This window comes from Sinohyriopsis cumingii, chromosome 9 (assembly GCF_028554795.1).
Source record: "Sinohyriopsis cumingii isolate HCF-2022 chromosome 9, ASM2855479v2, whole genome shotgun sequence".
NCBI lineage: Eukaryota > Metazoa > Mollusca > Bivalvia > Unionida > Unionidae > Sinohyriopsis > Sinohyriopsis cumingii.
Window position 1 is genome coordinate 37,919,290 of NC_142969.1, and position 20,285 is coordinate 37,939,574.

The 20,285-nt window shown below is 34.6% G+C and overlaps 2 protein-coding genes across 6 annotated transcripts in view; one reads left to right on the forward strand and one right to left on the reverse strand.

Annotated features, from left to right (window-relative positions):
* Window positions 1–751, forward strand: part of LOC149791576 (large ribosomal subunit protein mL45-like) — a 53,365-nt gene extending 52,614 nt beyond the window's left edge. For all 3 annotated transcript variants that reach the window (XM_089970127.1, XM_089970125.1, XM_089970126.1), the window contains one exon: window positions 152–751. In XM_089970127.1, coding sequence (XP_089826253.1) covers window positions 152–475 — 324 coding nt within the window. In that variant the 3' untranslated portion in view covers window positions 476–751. The remainder of the gene's footprint in view (window positions 1–151) is intronic.
* A 5,766-nt stretch (window positions 752–6,517) lies between these two features.
* LOC149791577 (succinate dehydrogenase assembly factor 3, mitochondrial-like) lies at window positions 6,518–17,214 on the reverse strand. 3 transcript variants are annotated; one of them, XM_089970131.1, is made up of 3 exons: window positions 17,089–17,214; window positions 9,544–9,859; window positions 6,518–7,083 (listed from the first exon to the last, which is right to left on the reverse strand). In XM_089970131.1, the coding sequence occupies exons 2-3, from the start codon at window positions 9,829–9,831 to the stop codon at window positions 6,916–6,918; spliced, it is 456 nt and encodes a 151-aa protein (XP_089826257.1). In that variant the 5' UTR covers window positions 9,832–9,859; window positions 17,089–17,214; the 3' UTR covers window positions 6,518–6,915. The 3 variants fall into 3 exon arrangements, with proteins under 3 accessions (XP_089826257.1, XP_089826255.1, XP_089826254.1); XM_089970129.1 differs by having other exon boundaries at window positions 17,009–17,099; XM_089970128.1 differs by lacking the exon at window positions 17,089–17,214 and adding an exon at window positions 16,948–17,082.
* Window positions 17,215–20,285: the final 3,071 nt, after the last annotated feature.

The following is a 20,285-nucleotide window of genomic DNA, read 5'->3' on the forward strand; positions in this document are numbered from 1 at the left end:
TGTTAATTTATCATTTTACAACATCCAGAATTTTAGAATTAGCAAATGGGTTAAATTGCGTCATCACAATGTAACCTTTCACTTGCTGATGTGCTGTTGAGCACCAAGCTAGTACATAATTTTCTCAACACGTTATTTTTCTTCTTCTCAGGTTCTGGCCTTGTATGATAGATTTGGACGACTCATGTATGGAAGTGAACACCTTGTAAAAGATGTTCTAGATTACGTTGTGTTTGAAAAGCATATAGCAAGTTTATACGGAAGTTGGCGTATCCATGGCAAGATTATTCCTAATTGGTTGCCCCCACGAGAGCCATTGCTCAAGACATATCGTAGACCAAACTTGAATCTTGAAGAGATAGATAATGCAGAAGAGGAGAAAGAGAAAACAGATAAGAAAGAAGACGAAGAAAACGATGAACTAAATGAGGCAGTAGAAAAACAAAAAAAGAAATACAATGTGGAAATTGTTTAAAAACTTGATTCTCTGTGGTTTAACAATTTTCTGATGTGGCCATCACAGTTATAGTATGTTCATTGTACAGTTCTATTACAAATTAGTAAAGACTATAAGCAGTGGGTGGGGGGGAGAGACAAACTGGAAGATTGATGAAAAGAACATTACAGAAATATCGGGGAAACACTTTGTTTACAATTTTTTTTGTCGTGTAATGAAAATTATGACCTGGAAGCTAAAGTTCTAAAAATATCTTTTTAATTTTTATAAAAGAATAAAATATATCAAAGTAAATGTACTTGTATTCTGTATTGATTAAACAGAATGTTATAGACGTATCAGGTAATCAAAATACCAGTGTCTTGACTTTACATGGTTTTTAAGGGAGAGGAAATAGAGAACACACAGCCTAAATGGGCAAGTCAGCGACTGTTGAGGTAAACAGCTAATGTTCCACGACTCTGCCATTCATATTACATATCAACATAGGTGTCATGGAGGAAAAGTTAAAGGAATACATGCTTGCTTAAAAGTCACGTCCAAATGCAAATAACATAGACCTTGAGCTGCTGTTGCATAATGCACCAGCAGATCAGGGTCTTTTATTATTTATTCTATCGATTACTCCTCACAAACTGCATAGACCCAGAACTGCTGGCACATTCTGCATTAGCATATCTGGGTCTATGCAGTTTGCAGTTGGACCCAGTTTATAAGTGGGTATATAGGGTAATTTTATATACCCATCTCAAGACAGGAATATTTTGTTTTGTGGTTGTCCATCTTTATGTTGGTTATTCCGTAACTCTACAAATCTTTCATTGAACTGCATAGGTTCGAGTCTCGGGCTCGGCCAATGTGGATATGTGAGAAAGCTTGCCGGTAGCTTCTTGTGGGTCGGTGGTTCTTTCTGGGGTTTTCCCGGGTTCTTCCTCCACCATTAATACTGGCCGCCATGTATAGCCTATCTTGTGCTGAAAAATGGCGTTAAACCCTATAACAACAACAGCAACAACTTTCATTGAAACTTAAAATATATATCACGATGAAGGATTGATGTGCTTATCACAGGCAGTACAAATCAGTTTTGTATCGTTGGTCGTGGTGTAAATGATTTCATACTAGAAGTATGGACTATATAGCATCCAGTGTCTCCATCATTATTAGCGAAAGTGTCGTAAATTTATGTCCTCCTATGGTACATCATGTAGAACATCAGTTTTTTGCAAAATACTTTGTGCCAGATCATGCACTCTGGAGTTTGTTCAGTTGAGTAGACAATAAGTGATTACAAAGACACATTTATCCTTACATGTCTGTACCACCATTACGTTTCCTGCTCTCAAGAAGTAAATGATAAATCTGATTCACAGCTTTAACCAGTTTTCACTAACACTGACCACAGATGCTGTGATAAATGGGTCGTCAGAATTGCATGTGAATGTTTTATTTTGATGTAATTCAAATTTATATTAAAGAAACCAAACATTTTATCTAACTGTTCAGATATGGGACACAGTATTTTCTTTTTTGAAAAGTAATTTTACCTTTTAAATCCTTCAAGGCCCTTGTGGGACACAATATTTTCTTTTTCTAAAACCAATGTTATCCTTTTAAATCCTTCAGGGCCTTTGTGGGACATAATATTTTCTTTTTCGAAAACCAATGTTATCCTTTTAAATCCTTCTTGGCCCTTGTGGGACACAATATTTTCTTTTTCGAAAACCAATGTTATCCTTTTAAATCCTTCATGGCCCTTATAGCTCTCTATAACTGACAGTCACATTATGCATTACTTGCTTGTGCTAAGGTCAAATTAACTATCTCTCATGAACTGTGTCCTGTTTTTATAGTGCAATATCATATTATTTGCTGTTATCCATGTATAATGTACAACTTTTAATGGGAAAGAGTGTTTCTTTGTCATGAGAACATGTAATCCAGTCCCATTGTAACACAGAAATAAAATATGTTATAACAGAAAGTTAAAATTTGTATTGATATACTTAGGCAATCTCAATAACTTAAACACCAACTTTGATCTATTGTGTGGATGGATGTACAAGTATGTAAATGGATGCCAAAATGAACACTGACCTCTATCTAGGGTGTAGATGGATATATATATATATATATATATATATATATATATATATATATATATATATATATATATATATATATATATATATATATATGTACATGGATGCTAAAGTAAACACTGACCTTGATCTATGGTGTGGATGGATGTATTGATTTGTGTATGGATGACAAATTGAACACTGACTTTGATCTAGGGTATGGATGGATGTATTGATTTGTGTATGGATGTCGGAGTGAACACTGACCTTGATCTAGGGTGTGGATGGATGTATTGATTTGTGTATGGATGACAAAGTAAACACTGACCTTGATCTATGGTGTGGATGGATGTATTGATTTGTGTATGGATATCAGAGTGAACACTGACCTTGATCTAGGGTGTGGATGGATGTATTGATTTGTGTATGGATGTCAGAGTGAACACTGACCTTGATCTAGGGTGTAGATGGATGTATTGATTTGTGTATGGATGTCAGTGAACACCAACCTTGATCTAGGGTGTGGATGGATGTATTGATTTGTGTATGGATGTCAGAGTGAACACTGACCTTGATCTAGAGTGTAGATGGATGTATTGATTTGTGTATGGATGTCAGTGAACACCAACCTTGATCTAGGGTGTGGATGTATATATTGATTTGTGTATGGATGTCAGAGTGAACACTGACCTTGATCTAGGGTGTGGATGGATGTATTGATTTGTGTATGGATGACAAAGTGAACACTAACCATGATCTAGGGTGTGGATGAATGTATATGTGTGTGAATGGATGCCAAAGTAAACACTGCCCTTGATCTATGGTATGGATGCCAAAGTGAACACTGACCTTGATCTATGGTATGGATGCGAAAGTAAATACTGACCTTGATCTATGGTGTGGATGGATGTATAGATATGTGTGGATGACAGAGTGAACACTGACCTTGATCTAGGGTGTGCATTGATGTATTGATTTGTGTATGGATGCCAAAATGAACACTGACCTTGATCTAGGGTGTGGATGGATGTATATGTATGGATGCCAAAGTGAACACTGACCTTGATCTAGGGTGTGGATGGATGTATAGATATATGTATAGCTGCCAAAGTGAATACTGACCTTGATCTATGGTATGGATGCTAAAGTAAACACTGACCTTGATATATGGTATGGGTGGATGTATAGATAGGTGTCTGGATGCCAAAATGAACACTGACATTGATCTAGGGTGTGGGTTTGCATATGGATGCCAAAAGTGAATACTGACATCGATCTAGGGTTTGGATTGATGCATAGATTATTTCATGACATGATGGAAACAGCCCAGCGATGTTACGATTGATATGAGGGTCTGGTTGTACACTTTTGCCAATAAACCACTTTTGATGAAACTATTGTATGGATGCCAGAGTGATTGCTATGCCAAACTTTCACCAAGACTGGCTCAGAAAAAAATGTTATTTCCAAGGCAAATCCCTATCCCTAAGTGCAAGACATCCACAAAGTTTGGTCACAAAGCACTCTCTAGAAAAAAAGCTATTTTGAAAAGCTACTTTTTGTTGGATACACTGACCTTGAATTTTATCTTTGATTCTAGTCAGTAGGCTTCTTTCTTACAATAAGTGCAATGCCTGGTTATGGTACATGGTCTAGGACTAAATCTGTATGTCAGTCAATGGTCATTATGTTTGACCTTTTGCCCCCAAAATAAATATGCCTTCTTTTTTACATAGTGTTTAAGTCCTCCATAGAGTTTGGTAAAGGTATGTATTCCATAACCGAAACTGTTATGCAGAAGATGTTTTTATCCTTTAAGTCAAAGTGGCCTTGACCTTAAACCTTTTAAGCAACAAATCAATAGTATTCTTCCTTTCCCTCTAAGTGCAACCCATTCACAATGTTTGTTCCAGTACTGTTATGTAGAACTGATGTTAGTGTGAAGTGTCAGTGTCCTTAACCTTTGACCCTAAAAATAGACAGGCTTTTGCCCATGTATGTGATGCTACACTGTAGAAATAATGCTACTGTGGAGAACCATTTTTCATTTTACAATCACAGTGACCTGGACATTCAGCCCTGAAATCAATAGGGTTCATTCTTATCCCAAGTGTATGCTACATACAGCCTGGTAACTGTAAATGGTGAAGAACTAAATGCTTTGTGTGGAAAACAAGTTTCTTCATGATTATAAGTTGCAAACAGAATGTTTACATAACTAACTTTTATCCATGATTATAAGTTGTAACATAATGTTTACACAGCATTTAAGTTGAAGGCCAGTGTTGTTTACAATTAGATTAGGTTTTTCCATTGGATTGCCTCAATTTCTTTTATGACACAGGTCAAGTGAAAATGTGTATTAACAGATTTGATAATGAAATAATTCCCGTTTTTAGATCAGCTTGTGGACCGAGTTTAATGTTGTGTTGTTTAAATCAGATATAATTCAAGAACAATTATTTATTTTGACATATTCATTGGAATTACTAAAATGCTCAGTGAAGTTTGGATTAATGCATTACTTTTTAATTCCTAAAATGCTCTGTGAAATTTGGATTAATGCATTACTTTTTATTTCCTAAAATGCTCTGTGAAATTTGGATTAATGCATTACTTTTTATTTCCTAAAATGCTCTGTGAAATTTGGATTAATGCATTACTTTTTATTTCCTAAAATGCTCTGTGAAATTTGGATTAATGCATTACTTTAGATTTCCTAAAATGCTGTGAAATTTGGATTAATGCATTACTTAGATTTACTAAAATGCTCAATGAAATTTGGATTAATGCATTACTTTAGATTTCCTAAAATGCTCTGTGAAATTTGGATTAATGCATTACTTTAGATTTCCTAAAATGCTCTGTGAAATTTGGATTGATACATTACTTTAGATTTTTATGAACTCATTCAAAAGACATTCTGGATTGCATCATAATGTTATATTGGGACAGTTCAAGCTGAATCGAAATGGGATCAGAAATATGGTCTCCAAAGTAGTATCAAGCAAAGTCAATCAAATGCAAGATCAAATCATTAATATACTTGATTTTTACTCTAAAATATTTCAGAGATCTTGATGACATAAGCAGATATTCCAAGTTTGATCAAATGTCTGACCGCTGGAGGGGTAATGTAGTCAGAACATCTAACCTCTGGAGGGGTAATGGGGTAATGTAGCCAATCACATGCAAGGTTATCTCATTAAAATGCATGAATCTTGCTCTTTACTGAACCATACATGTCAACTCCTATAAACATAATTTTTACTAATAGAAGTGGCAAAAAAAGTAATCTGTATATTACTTAGCATAATTACAGGAAACTATTAATAGTGGACATATCTTTTTGCATCCAACCTGGATCTGCAGCTGGTTAAAATTCTTGTCACAAATGGGCAAAATCAATATGGATTAATACCAGAATACAAACAAAACATATTGAGAATTACTTGTTTACAATATTAACCAGTCTACAAATCTTACTTTTGCTGAAAGATTGTAGTCCACAAATTCTGTAATGAGCATGACATTGCGCTCCATATGAATGATCTGTTACATCACTCTCATATTTTACTTTTTAAATGTAAGGCACTTTGAGTTGTCCTTCTGATCCAATAGATTTTGAAATTAAAAAAATATCATTCTCCTTTGACATTTTTCAGTTGGAAAACATCCGTGAGTTACATCCCAAAAGCATTTTTCTCTGAACATATGGCATCATATTTTTTAAAAGTATAAACTGGTCTGCAACCATAATATTTTTTCAAAATACAACGAATTTGCGAGACAAGTTTTCATATTGATGAAACATATCTGTTCTCTTGGATATATGTCATATAGAGCTGCTATACATAGAAGAAAAGAAAAGCACAAGTAGGTCTATGATGGACAAGTATTCCGAAACTATTATTCTGCAGTAGCCTTCTGTTTATTCTCAAACTTACGTGTGGGATTAAAGAAATGATATAAAAAACAATAAACACAATATTTTATTGCTTTTTAAAAAATGTATGTATGAAAAAGCATAATCCATATACAGGCAAACGTAAAACGTATTTAGTGAAAAAAAGCGTAATGATTATGCCACAACCAAGTATGCTGAACCCATCAGATCAGAAATATGGCATCTAGAGTGGTAACAAATTTAGCCAATCATGATCACTTCATTATTGAGATTTTCATGATACACATGTGTATTTTAAGTATGACTGAAATTGGATCTGAAATATGGACCCTAGAATGGTAACAAGCAATTACTAATAGTCTTATAATATACTATGCATGCAGGTATGCCATAGCTTCATTTGACTTTATGGCCAGGTGAGATAAAAACCATTTCTTATTTAAAAACACTGTGCTAATTATTGGCTTTCTTCAACTCTCTTTTTCAGTGACTGGTTTAACTGTCTCTTTGAAGAGTTCTAGCAACTGTCCTAGTTGTTCCTCTGAAAAACAGTCTAACAGTTCAGGGGACATAGCTTGTCCAACTGTCTGCTGCTTCTTTCTTGTCCCAAGCTGTCTTGCAAGAGTTAGATAATATTTCTGAAACAAGGAAAGATATGCAGTTAAAGACGGTAAATTCAATGAGAGATGCAGATAGGTATAACGGCGGCAGATAAGCAAGAATTTTTAATCATAGGATTACATCAAATCCCTTCAAGACTACAGAAAGCAAAGTTTTTCTAGAACAAGCTAGCAAGCTAGACGATTTTGCTTTATTTTGACATTGCTGCCCAAAAATACCTTCAAGTGTTTTATCACAGAACAAGAGTCTCTCAAAGAGACCTACACTCTGTTTGCCAAAACATAATTCCAGAAATCCACGTTAGGACCATTTCTTGTTCTTCATTGCTGTGTGTTGAAACCATTTTTGATTTTCTTAAGCAATAACAAGATTTTCAAGATGTCTCCCTTTATGGATTTAAGCTCTGAAACATTTTCATTTCGGATCAACTACAGACTGTATTAAGTTTTTTGATGAAAACCGTGTGTCAATTTGACCATGCATTCATCAGGAGTAGCAGTAATGCAATTTTCAGGATGGTTTTTGTGGCAGCCATACTGGATGTAAGACTGCATCATTTTCATTAAATACCAACAAGATATCACAAAATTTTGTTGTTGTTTGTTTAGCAAAACAGTTTTTAACACATTATTGGCCACACCATGCCAAAGAAATGGGAGCCAAGTGCCTTTCACACACCAAAGCAGCTGACCTGGGCTGGCCAAGCTGGGTATCGGATCTGCAACCCTTGGATTAGGAGTCTGATGCTCCACCAACTGAACTACCAAGAAAATCATAACAAGTTTTCTGGTACAAACACCATATAAATATGACTATACCATAAGTGATAAGATTTACAAGATGGTTACCAGATGGCAAAATAATAAGATTGACATAATTTTAGTTTAGAAACCAAGTATTAAGTCTTTAGGTGAAAACTACATGTTGATATCACATTCCATTTAAGAACAGCTACTTTGGTGGCCATACTGGATGTCAGATTAGACCCATTTTCAATTAGGACCAACTAGTTATCATAAAACGTTTTTGAATAGATCCCCATATCATCATAACCATCTATCTGGAGAAGAAGCATTAACGAGATATACAAGATGGGTAAGAAGTCTTCTATTAAAAAACCAATGTTGATAAGACTATCGAGTATGGAGTAGTGGGAAGATTTAAAGATGGCTTTCTGGCAGCCATATTAGGTGTTTGAACAGCACAATTTTCAATGAAAACTAACAAGACCCTGGAATAAACTTTTAGGTATGTAAGTCTCTGTCATATTCTACAATTATGAGCGGGGTTTCATTATTTTAAAGATGGTCATGAATCCATGGAAGACAGCCCACATTCTGGAAGACAGTTTGGTAAGCTGGAAGTGGCTGCTGTGAAGGTGGCAACAGATGCAGATGCTTGACATACAATGGGAAATATATAACAGTATTTAATTCACAATACTGTCTATTTGTTGGCTACTTTGGGTATAGTGGAGAATAATCTGAACTATAGAATGTTAGAGCAAAACAAGTTCTGCATTTGTTTATGGCTATCAAAGAGACTCAGACTGAAATTGCCATACAGCTACTTGCCAAATATAAACAGAGTAAAAGAGATGTTTGAATGAGAATATTTACTTAGTATTTATATAAAAAAAGCTATGCTTTAATAACTGCATTACGACTCTATAGTCTTAAATTAAGGAACAGAAAAGAGCAAAAACTAACAAGTTTTGTAAAATTCAGCAAAGTAATTTAGTTCCCTAGAAACACAAAGTGAAAATTTTAAAATCACTTAACAGTAATGTAAATTAAATCCCAAATAGTCCTAAATGTTCTATCACAAGACCAAATGTACAGAGTTCCACTTGAATTCTAGTGGTATTCCAAATAAATTCCAATGTTGAATGTGCTGATGTGCCTGTAGTCTTGAATGTGCCAATGCCCTGGAATGTCACAATAATATAAGCACTTTGTACTCTAGTCCAGCTAATCCTATAGCTAAATGCAAGATGCTAATTTCATCCCATCCAGTAGCTCATTGCAAGATGCAATTATTCAAACTTCAATAAATCCCAATTTATTCTGAATTTCATTCAGAGAGTAGAAGCTAAAAATATTTTGAAAGCGTAAAATAGGAAGGTATGTAATGTATAATAAAAACTGCATGTTTTTTTTCCCAGTTTGAGGAAAGAACTTGTTTGGTATGACTTACTGAAGACCTTTTTGCGTGACAACCCCAAAATATCATCTGTCATATAAAACTTGTTCTTTACAACAACTCAGAACATAACATACATTTTGGAATATTTATCCTACTGTAGCCCACTAGGCCAATGGAAATCATGATGTAGTGGGCCAGATAGCCCGTGGGTTTTGGGTAATGGGATTATAAGTGAATGATATGGGCTTTGATCCCAATCTATCTCTATCTCTCTCTTTCGTGCACAGACAAACATGTACACCAGTCCCTGATTGTATCTATAAAAATCTTACAGTCCATTCTTCCATGAAGATTGCAGTTTGTTCACTTGTAGCATTCTTGTGTGCCCGAAATTCTGCCTTCACATATTCATCTCCAATGGCTTTCATAGCAAGAGGGAGACCACGATGAAGTTTTAAAAGTGCTTTATAGAGAGCCTGCACCCTGGCTTTATGGGTTGAGTCATTGATTGAAGTTGATTGTACCCTCTGCAGGACAAGGTGAATCCTCTGTGGATAACATGCTAGGAAATTTTGTGCAGACCTACACAAAGGCTTAAGACACGTCAAGACTGTGGTCATCACTGGCAAAAATCACATTACCAGTACTCTGGAAAATAAGACAACATACGGTAAATCCACCCACAGCAAAACAGTCCATTAAATCGCAACTACGGTATATCACAAATGATGTTAACGAGTTTCAATTAGGAAGTTAATTTTCAATACATCCAATTTTTTTCACAGTACACAAGTTTCATAAATCAGAGCTCATTGCAAATGGTGAGTTTGAAGCACAACATTTAATTATTAAAATTTCATTTTTCATAATCAGGACTGACAAATTATTTTTTAAAAAAAGCTTGCTTGGAATCAATGTTTACTATTTACTTTAAATTTCTTAAGTATTAAACTGCACACACAAAGTGGATTGGCAATGCTACACTCATGCTGGTGAAGAGTTATGTAAAGCGTAGTTCAGTGATGCACAGTGGAGTAGGACCACCATACTAAATAAGTGGGCTGACCATGCTACACTCATGCTGGTAAAGATCACTTGTGCCCATAAAATAAGTTCTCATATATTCATAGGCATTGCAAGTGGGCCCAAGATTGTTCACCTTAAATACATCTGCCTAACATGAAAAGATTGTTTAAGCAGTAAGGTGTCAAGCAACCAACTAATCCCCAGAATACAGGTCATTTCTGCCCATACCAGTTCAACATGACTCGGCGCACTATGTCAATCGGGACAGTATGGCCCACATATGTGGAATATTTGGTCCACTATATTTTTACGTAGACTTTATATAAAACATTCATGTAGATTCAGTAATATTGAATAAAACAATACAATTGTGACTGATTCTAATATGTCTCTGTAGTGTTTGTAGTCATGGTTTATGTTTATTAATGTCTTCTTTAAATAAAAGTTTTGTTCCAAAGTTATTTAGTGCGTATGTGTAATTTGCATTTTTAACTATTTACATACTAAATTTGTAAATTTATGTAAAAAAGAATAAGAATGTGTAATTTTTCTAGTTAAAATTTGGTAAATGTATGCATTGTGCAAATGTGAAAAAAAATATAGAACATTTTTAATACACATATATGCCATGCATTTGTAATATTAACAAAATTAAATTAAATGCTACTAATAATAGTACCTTTTATTGGTTTTTAATTATATTTGTTAATGTTTATTTTTCTTAGTCAGCTTTTTTTTTTATCAGATTGATTAATTACATAACTGATTTCAAATTGTTGATTTTGTTATTCTGTAATTATTGTTATATTGTTCCAATTTATAATCAGGTGCTTGATAAGAACAAGACAACCAAATTCTTATCCCACTTGATATTATTAGTTGCTGAATCCAAATGTGTGTAAATCTTAACATTACAATGGGTTTACATATGGCAAATTTCCATGTTTATTGGTTATCATGTCTGAAAAATAAATAATATTTAATAAATTTGTTACAATAGTTATTTTGATTTTAATTAAAAACCTAGTGTTTATTTGTAAAAGCGTAACTGCAAAACATTCATAAAAGGTTCTCTCATATTTTTTATAATAAAGGGAGGAGGTAACAGAAAATATATTAAAATCATCCTCATAGATCAACACAAATAAGACTGGTTACCTGTTTTAAGACAATCATCTAAAGGACAACATTTTAATATTTATAAAATAGGTATCCATTTATTATATCGTATAACTGTAAACAGCACTATTATTGTACACACACACACATAACCACACACACACACCTGAGTATTTTTTTTCTTCCAATAAATGCCTTGTTTCATTCATAAATGTGTAGTTTGTGGAATTCAGTACATAAGAGAGCTCTAGCATAATTCATACAAAAGTTGAATGGGTTGCATACTGTATGGGACAAATACAGCAGATAGGATACGCAAATAGTGATCTACTTGAGAAGAAACAAACAATATAATATGGTTAGGCCAAATAATACAATAATTTAAGCGTGGTTCTGGTTATATTGAAGAAACAAAAAGGTAGGGTAGATAAGTCCCTACAATATTCTTTTGGGGGGTCTAGATGGATTTAAATGAAGCATAAACAAGAAAATAAACGTCATCTGCATCATCAATTTATCTTTGATGATTTGTTATTTCTTTTCCCTATAAATTTTGTGTCTTTTTTCCAATCCCCCGCCCCCCCCCCCCAAATGTAGGGTCAGTTGGGTACTTTTTTATTTGATCTTATAAAACCTGGGGCAATTTTCAATATCTACTGAAAATGTTTATTACACAGAGATTTAAACCTGGGGCAATTTTCAATATCTACTGATAGTTTTTATTACACAGAGATTTAAACCTGGCTGGGGCAATTTTCAATATCTACTGATAGTTTTTATTACACAGAGATTTAAACCTGGCTGGGGCAATTTTCAATATCTACTAATAGTTTTTATTACACAGAGATTTTCATGACTTAATTTGGAAACAAAAAATATATATATTTGCACACTGCGTGCTGGGCAAGTATGTGTATATTTTAACTACTATTGGTTTTGGACAGAAATTCTTTTAAATGTTAAATATCTGAATCCACCAATACATGCTCCATTACTAACATCTGTCTGATCAGTCCATTTCATTTAAAATAACTTTGATTTTAATTTCTTTTTATTCCAACAAAATATGTAATAGGCTGATTTTTTCCCATGTCACTGATGAAAATGATAAAAGTGATGAGAATTCATATACTTAATATTATCATTATTATTCAAAACATCATTATAAAACCAAAAACACTGTATATTTGAATGAAAACATCATTATTCAAGTAGCACAATATATCCCTATATCTCTTACTCTCGCAGAATGCTCCAGTGGCCTAGTGGGTAGAGCGTCCGCCTCGGACGTGGGAGGTTGTGGGTTCGATCCCCGGCTGAGTCATACAAAAGACTTACAAAAATGGTACTAACAGCTGTCTTGCTTGGTGCTCAGCACTAAGAGGTTAATGTTATGACTGGTTGGCCTGGTGTCAGGATAATGTGACTGGGTGGGACATCATGCTACATGTCTGAGGCATGATGCCCCAGTGCTAGACATCACTATAAACTGCCACACTGCAGACATCGTAGCCATATGACTGAAAAACCGTTAAAGCTACGTTAAAAATCCAAATCAGACACACACACACACACACACACACGCTTACTCTCGCTAGTTCCCTAATCTCATGGTACTGAGTAATTTTTTTAAATAGATACTTACATCATCTTTTGGTCATTTATATAGGTAGTTTTCTTATAAAGAAGTATTTGATCTTGACTAATGACAAATTCTTTCAATAATTCGTTTCTGGAAACAGATTTAAAAAATAATGAATCAAGAGAAAATGAAACAAAGATCTATTTTTCCTTTATGGTAATGCTAATCTGACATCTGATAGCAATAGCTGAACATGCTTGCTGAATAAAGTTATCGACTTGATGATGATTTACAAAGATGCAAAGTATAGTCAAATGACTGACCTTGTTTATGTATCACTCAAAATTACAGTAGAAACCAAGGTACATTGTATTTAAACCTTGAAGTCACTAAAGAATATTACAATCATGTATGATTTTATCAATTTATTTAATTTTTATAGTTAATAAAGAAAACACTCAAGGAGATAAAATGGAAGAGTGATGTTTCCAGAAAACATCAAAGCTGACTTAAGAAAGAAAAGGACCTATTTTTCAATAGCATATCAGCAAAATATGGACAAGTAACACCATGAACCATATACTGAAATAAAGATAAAAAAAATTTGCATATAAATATTTTTCTTCTAGTAAATGAAAAACAAAAACAAAAATCCAAGACAAAATCATCAATAAAGCATGCATGTGCCTTTCAGCAAAACATAATATCAATGTGTATAACAGCAAAAATCTGAAAGAGTTGAAAGTTGCTGATACCAACAAGCTTATTCACCGCAAATAGCTAATAATTGTCAGCTTGTGAAAATGTGGCAGACTCACTATACTTGAAATTGGGAAATTCAGTACAGAACATGTTATCAGGTGCCCACATTACCTCTTCAGAGAATGCCTGGATATATATTTGTAAAGACTTGTAATAATTGTAAATATTTCATACATATATTTAAACTTGGTAATTTTAAGTTTTCTGCTATGCATGATGATGTGGTGTGTAAGTACTGACAGTGTGTTTATTTCACACTGTTTGGGCCCCCATACAGCGATTACATCATTTGCTGTGAGAGTATGGGAATCTCATTTTATACTGCAGTAGACACAGTATGTTCCATTGGAGAGTGTTTGCTGTAAAATTTCCTGAAGACAGGATTGGAGACAAATGATGAATAAACAAGTAGGGCAACTTTTATTAGCTGGTAAATAATTGTCTTGTATTTACAGTTTAATACCATGAGAATACAGTATGCCATCCTCAACTGTATTTGGGCCAAAATATCCCAGTCATATCATCCTGTCCAGAAGTACCATGCGAGTCAGGCAATGCAGGAACAAATATTTTCAAACCTATTCTTGACATAGACTGGGCCAGTTATGTGTGTGTTTGTGTGTTAATGTTAAGTTCATATTATGCCTTGGCCAGCAAATTATACATCTGCATTCAAGTCAGCTAATGTATGTCAACATAGTCATATAGGTGCACATACTCAAATTAAATTACATATTAATTGTTGTTCTAAAATTTAATACTAAAATTGTTCAACCAAAGTCTATTCAGTCTTGATTACTGTATTCTCTACATCTTAAATGTCATTAAAAATCTTCCAGACAAGACTTCCTGATCACAAAGGTCTTTCACAATGGTAGCCAGGTACTAAACTGGGTCAGCAAATGAGGACAATGTATCTATCACAACAAATAATAGGGCAGTACAAATTTGTTTCCAACATGCACTATTTTTATTGTGACATCACAGCACAAGACAATCAATCGTGTATGTACTAGATCACGTATTTAAGTTGATCATATCCAAAAATGTCAGTGTAATTAACATTGATTTTGTCGCATGTACTTCTCTGGGCTTGTAAATAATGACCTTCCAAAGGAATATGAATGTATGAGGATCCAAATAAAGTGAATGTCATTTAAAGGTATGCATTTTGTTTTTTGTGGGGGTTTAACGTCATTTTTCAGCACACGATAGGCTATGCATGGCAGCCAGTATTAATAGTGGAGGAAGAACCCGGGAAAACCCCAGGAAGAACCACTGACCCATGAGAATCTACTGACAAGCTTTCTCACATACCCACATTGGCCAAATCCTAAAGGTATGTATAATAAAATTCTAAAAGATGACACTCGTTACTGAAACAGTCAGTTCTAGACACCTACATGATCTGTTTGTCTTTTATGCTATTCTTACGCCATCCAGTTTCATTGTACCCCCTCCTAATTTTAAAAATGGAAGGCATCAAGGATATAAAAATAGCACAAAACTTAGCTATTTCATTCATTGATTTATAATTTATAATTGTTACCAGGGAGTACCAAAAATTATCAACTAATTGGCATTTTGAATCAAATGGATGTTTCTTAACAACACAATCACCAAATATGCTCAAGTCAGTCTGTTTTCAAGGAACAGATGTGATGTTGATCACTGTCTTTGATAATTCCATCAATTTTGGAGTTACATCTCTCTGAACTCGCATATTCAAGAGTTCTTCCTATTTGTCCAATTTGTTTTAGAAATATTATAACTAGACATTGCAAATATTGAACGAAGATGACAATTCTAATTGAAAGGACTATTCTATAGTAATGAACAGGATGCAGTCTCTGTTTACATCAGGAGCTTCCAAAATTTGAAATGAAACAAGTTGACAGTGTTAGTGTTCCCTTGGTGACTATCAGGTTAGAAATTATAATCAATGAATTACTAAGTTTTATGCATTTTTATATCCATAAAGCTGTTCCTTTTTAAAATCGGTAGGGGTATAGGGTGTACAAATACTAAGTCATATATGTAATTATGCACCCTTAATCACCTTAAATAAAATATAAATTATTGTTTGAAAATATAATACAAACTTTTCTTATCCAATGTATTAAATTCCATTTATTACATAATCTGTACATTAACTGTTATCAAGAAACATTCAGATGAAATCTGGACTTTTACAATGATGGTCGCATACTAAATTGGCTCAAGGAAAATGCAAGTCAAGTCTAATCGTCACACTATAGATTAGTACAAATTTGTTTATCATCATGCGTAGCTCTCACAGCATGTAGAATTCAGTCCATAGGGGATCATTACAAACAAAATTATGATTTCTGTCAATGAATCGAGGGCTGGGGGTCTAACCTTTAACAATATAACATGAAGCTAGGACCACAGGTGCTTGACGAGAGCTTGATGTTGAGAAATGAACAATAATCTAATGGGAAAAAAATCATACAATGACAAAACTACCTTAGATTACCCCCGTGACCCATTCTGACATAGGATCCTCTCTATCATACTATATAAGACAGAAGGTACGTAACTTCCAAATACTTGGTTCCATCTATGACCCTCAATTTCCTTCTGCTATTTCCCTCTTTAAAGGCACACGACTATACTTTATGGCTTCTTTTACTCCTGAAATATATTTCTATTCATCAAGCCATCATTGAAAATCGCAATGATCTGTATAACTTTTATGCTATTTCTATTTTTAGTCATCAAGCCATCATTGAAAATCGCACGTTTCTGAGCCCGTAACTTCAGGTTGCTATAACGCAGAAAAGTCAATGATGGCTTGATGAATAGAAAAATATTTCAGGAGTAAAACAAGCCAGAGTATGGTCGTGCTAGTCCTACAGTGTAAGACATAGCACATGTTGTTCTTGTTTTAGTGCTTGACACCCACAACGTAAATATCAGCGTCGAGGTCTTACATGTAGGACTATGTCGTTTGCCTTTAAAGTGGGAAATAGCAGAAGGAAATCGAGGGTCATGGGTGGAACCAAGTATTTGGAAGTTACGTACCTTCTGTCTTATATAGTATGATAGACAGGGTCCTATGTCAGAACTGGTCACGGGGGTAATCTAAGGTATTTTTGTCACTCTATAATTTTTTCCTTCAGATTATTATTATTTTTTTCTTCAAGCTCGCGTTGAGTACCTGCTATGACCAGCTAACAGGCAATTACATATTCAGTTAAATAAAAGATTGCAAAAGACACTATACAAAGCAATTTCTTTAAATAGTGCGGGCTATCTCCAGTTCTAGTCTCCACCATATGACATACTACAAATGTGCAAAAAATGTTGTTGTTGTTTTTAAACTGTAATTAAAGAGCATCTTCTTGCTTTTATAACAGCTAATTACTTTCCGAAGTGTTCCAAAGCATTCCAAATCTCAAGGTCTAGACTGGTCTCCTTTTCTTTTTCTTACACTTAAAATAGGCGGGGAATAACTAGTTTGTTCTAGTCTCCTGTCGTACTTCTACATTAATGAAAGTTAATTTTGCGTTTTGTTCATTTAAGGGTTTTACTTAATAAGATTGACAGAAATGGCAAAAATGTAAAGCTCCAATAACTGCATTGCATAATTAGGCGTATATTGCAGTGCCAGCCTAATCTCACCCACACGATCCAATTATCTGTCTCATTAATGACTTTTAAAATACACGTATGCTGTGTATTGGTGTGAAAAAAATGTAGATGTTTTGTCGCAGTACATTTTGTGGTGGTTATCGTGTTATGTAACGAATAAAATTGACGTATGGGCTAGACTCGCAACAAATTGCTGCCTGCATAGGACGGGATATGCTTTGTTGGGGTGGGATCATGGTTGGATTTTAATTAGGGCCCTCTTGGATAACGGTATGACAGATATGTTAACGTATAATCAAGCAGAGGAAGATGACAGAGTTGAAACAAGACAGCAACAGTCTTGGGCCTTTGGAAATGACAAAGTTTAAACAGGCCAGCAACAATCTTGAGCCATTGGAAATAGGCGCCATATAATGAAATTGTCCAGAAATATTTATTCATAGAGGAGTACGAGAGAGAATTATTCTGACTTTGACGGGAGTGTAAATATTTTCGGGGTCAGTTAATCTTGGTTGACTAAGCTAGACGAGAAGGGGGGTGCGTGTTCCCAGGCGAAATTTAAAGTTTCGAGTAATATACCTCGCGAAATTAGTCGGTCTAAGTTTCTATGGGAAACCAGAATTTAGCTCCGAGAAATAATTTTTTCCCATTAAATCCTCCAAGGGACGGGGCACACTCCCGTCCTTTGGACGATTTAATGAGGAAAAAAATCATCCAGATGATGAATTCAAGAGACCTGGAACCAGAGAAAGATTCTGCTGCACAGAAAGAGCTGGTCTCGAAAAGGCACAAAGGTAATATCTCAATCACATACAATATGTGTATTGATATAATATGCAATTATCTGTTGAATTTTTATGCATGCTTCATTTTTTCTTGAATTGAGAAGTTAATCGTGCATTCATTGTCCCGAATGGTATACGATTCATGTATTGTAAGAATATCACAATATTTTATTGATATGAATGTGTTCGGATTAAGTGATTTGTTTGTAATAGAAATCATGTATTATATGAATTTCATGCATTACTCAGATACGAATTGTGAGAATCAATTTACATGTCTTACATATGCAGCATGTGTGCTAAGAATTGATCTCACTATGTCTGTGTCTACGAATCGCTAGTTAGCAAGTAATATAGTTAAAACAATACGTGAAGTCCATTCATTCATTTGTGTAATTAACCGAAGCCATAAGTTTACCCCAACTTTGCAAAGACTTCCATACAACTTCAGTTGTAAATTGGAAAGCCCGACGTGTCCATTATATACCTAAATTTTTTACTCTAATTAATGCAAGACCACAGATAAAACAATCTGCCAAATATGTCAACCGCACATCTGTATCGTTTCTCTTCATCAGGTTTCCGTACCGCCAGCCGTTCATGCCGTAGAAACTATACGAGTATCCTCTAACACTGGGAACTATTTTAACTCCGCTACCTTAGGCCAGTCAATGTATGCTTTCCAGGCACATTTCGCCAATATAACTGCACCACATTTTCCACCATGGCGACATAAACGGTATCTGCCGAGACCCTTCTTATTTATTCCTTTATTAAATTTACCGGTTTCCTATCGTAAATACTGCTACTGCAGTCACGCCACCAATGTACACCACTAGATTTTAATATGTACTGTCTTACGACAGGGACATTCATTCGGTTTTGGCCTGAATTCACTACTAATGAACCATGGCATCATGGAAACTCACTAACACGTCACTCCGTGACGTTTGCTCCTAGTATGAATAGTAATAATAAAATAATAGATACACAATGTAACAATCGTACCATATATTCTATTCACTTTTGTCTGCAGTAGGTAGAATTTATATTGTTCAAAATAGTTGCTGCTCTCAGAAGTCCATGTCAAAACATTGATCAACGTTTGATTGCAATTGATATTTGAAAATTATTCTGATTTGATGTTCTTTGCAAGTGGTCATTACGTCACGTTTGTCTACACAATACCCATTTTGTGCTAAAATTGGGGCATTTTTTAAGATTCAAGTGGTTCACACGGGACAACCAATTTCACATAAAGGTCTGCGTGTATAATCAAAAACTAGGATGTCTTTTAGGTTGTCGCATGTGGACAATGTTAAGAAAAAGAGAATATACAGTGTTCACTGGTACGTTGCAGCCATATGACTCAAGAATCAACTACATCTGAAGTTAGATCTATCTTACATTTAACAGATTAAATGATTTGGACATAAAAAGTTGTTTAATAGCCAACGATATAGGCGAATAAATGGTTTTCAGACAAGACTTGTTTGTTTCCGACATGTTTAACGAGTGTATGAAGACAATACTTATTGCATCTTTTACGATTCTATCGTCAACGTTTATATTTTGGATTGAGAATACTCTTAAGCTGTTTAAATTTATTTATCTGGCTGTGGTCAGTGTATAGTAAAATTTATATGAATGTTTATGACTGGTGTACACCAGTTTACATTGGTGACAGCAGATATTGTGTCAGAATCGGTTTTGCATTCAGTTCCAAATCGTATGGAAGAAATAACTGAACAAATTTTCTTGAGGTAAATACATATTCAATTACTTCTGCCTCGATACATTTAAAAACGGGATTATTTGCTTCAGTTATTCATTTCGGACAGAGGCAATGTACTTCGACAGCAATAACTGTATTGTAAATATGAGAGCACAAAATCCCCCGTTAGTACAGTTACTAATGACGTTCACAATTTACGAATGAATGGTTGTGAGAGCAAAGGCGTTCCAGTTTTAGACATTTTATCACACAGCGGGTGTTGGAGTCCTGCTGTGTGGCGATTTCTTTTTATTTGTTTCCTGTTGACAGCCTTCATGAACGAAAATGACGGTGCTTCACCTGATTTTTTAAACTCTACTGCTGATAGAAAACTCGTCGGTCATCTGCGGTCGTCCCTTAGCATTCGTTTGTTATCCATACTTATCCGTGATATACTTCGAGAGTTGCCAT

What these genes read in the sequence shown, in the direction of transcription:
- LOC149791577 (XM_089970131.1), bottom strand. Translation starts at nt 9,831, where the DNA reads ATGACCACAGTCTTGACGTGTCTTAAGCCTTTGTGTAGGTCTGCACAA. An exon ending in TCTTCATGGAAGAATGGACT is followed by an intron (nt 7,084 to 9,543) that starts GTAAGATTTTTA and finishes TCCTTGTTTCAG; the next exon opens with AAATATTATCTAACTCTTGC.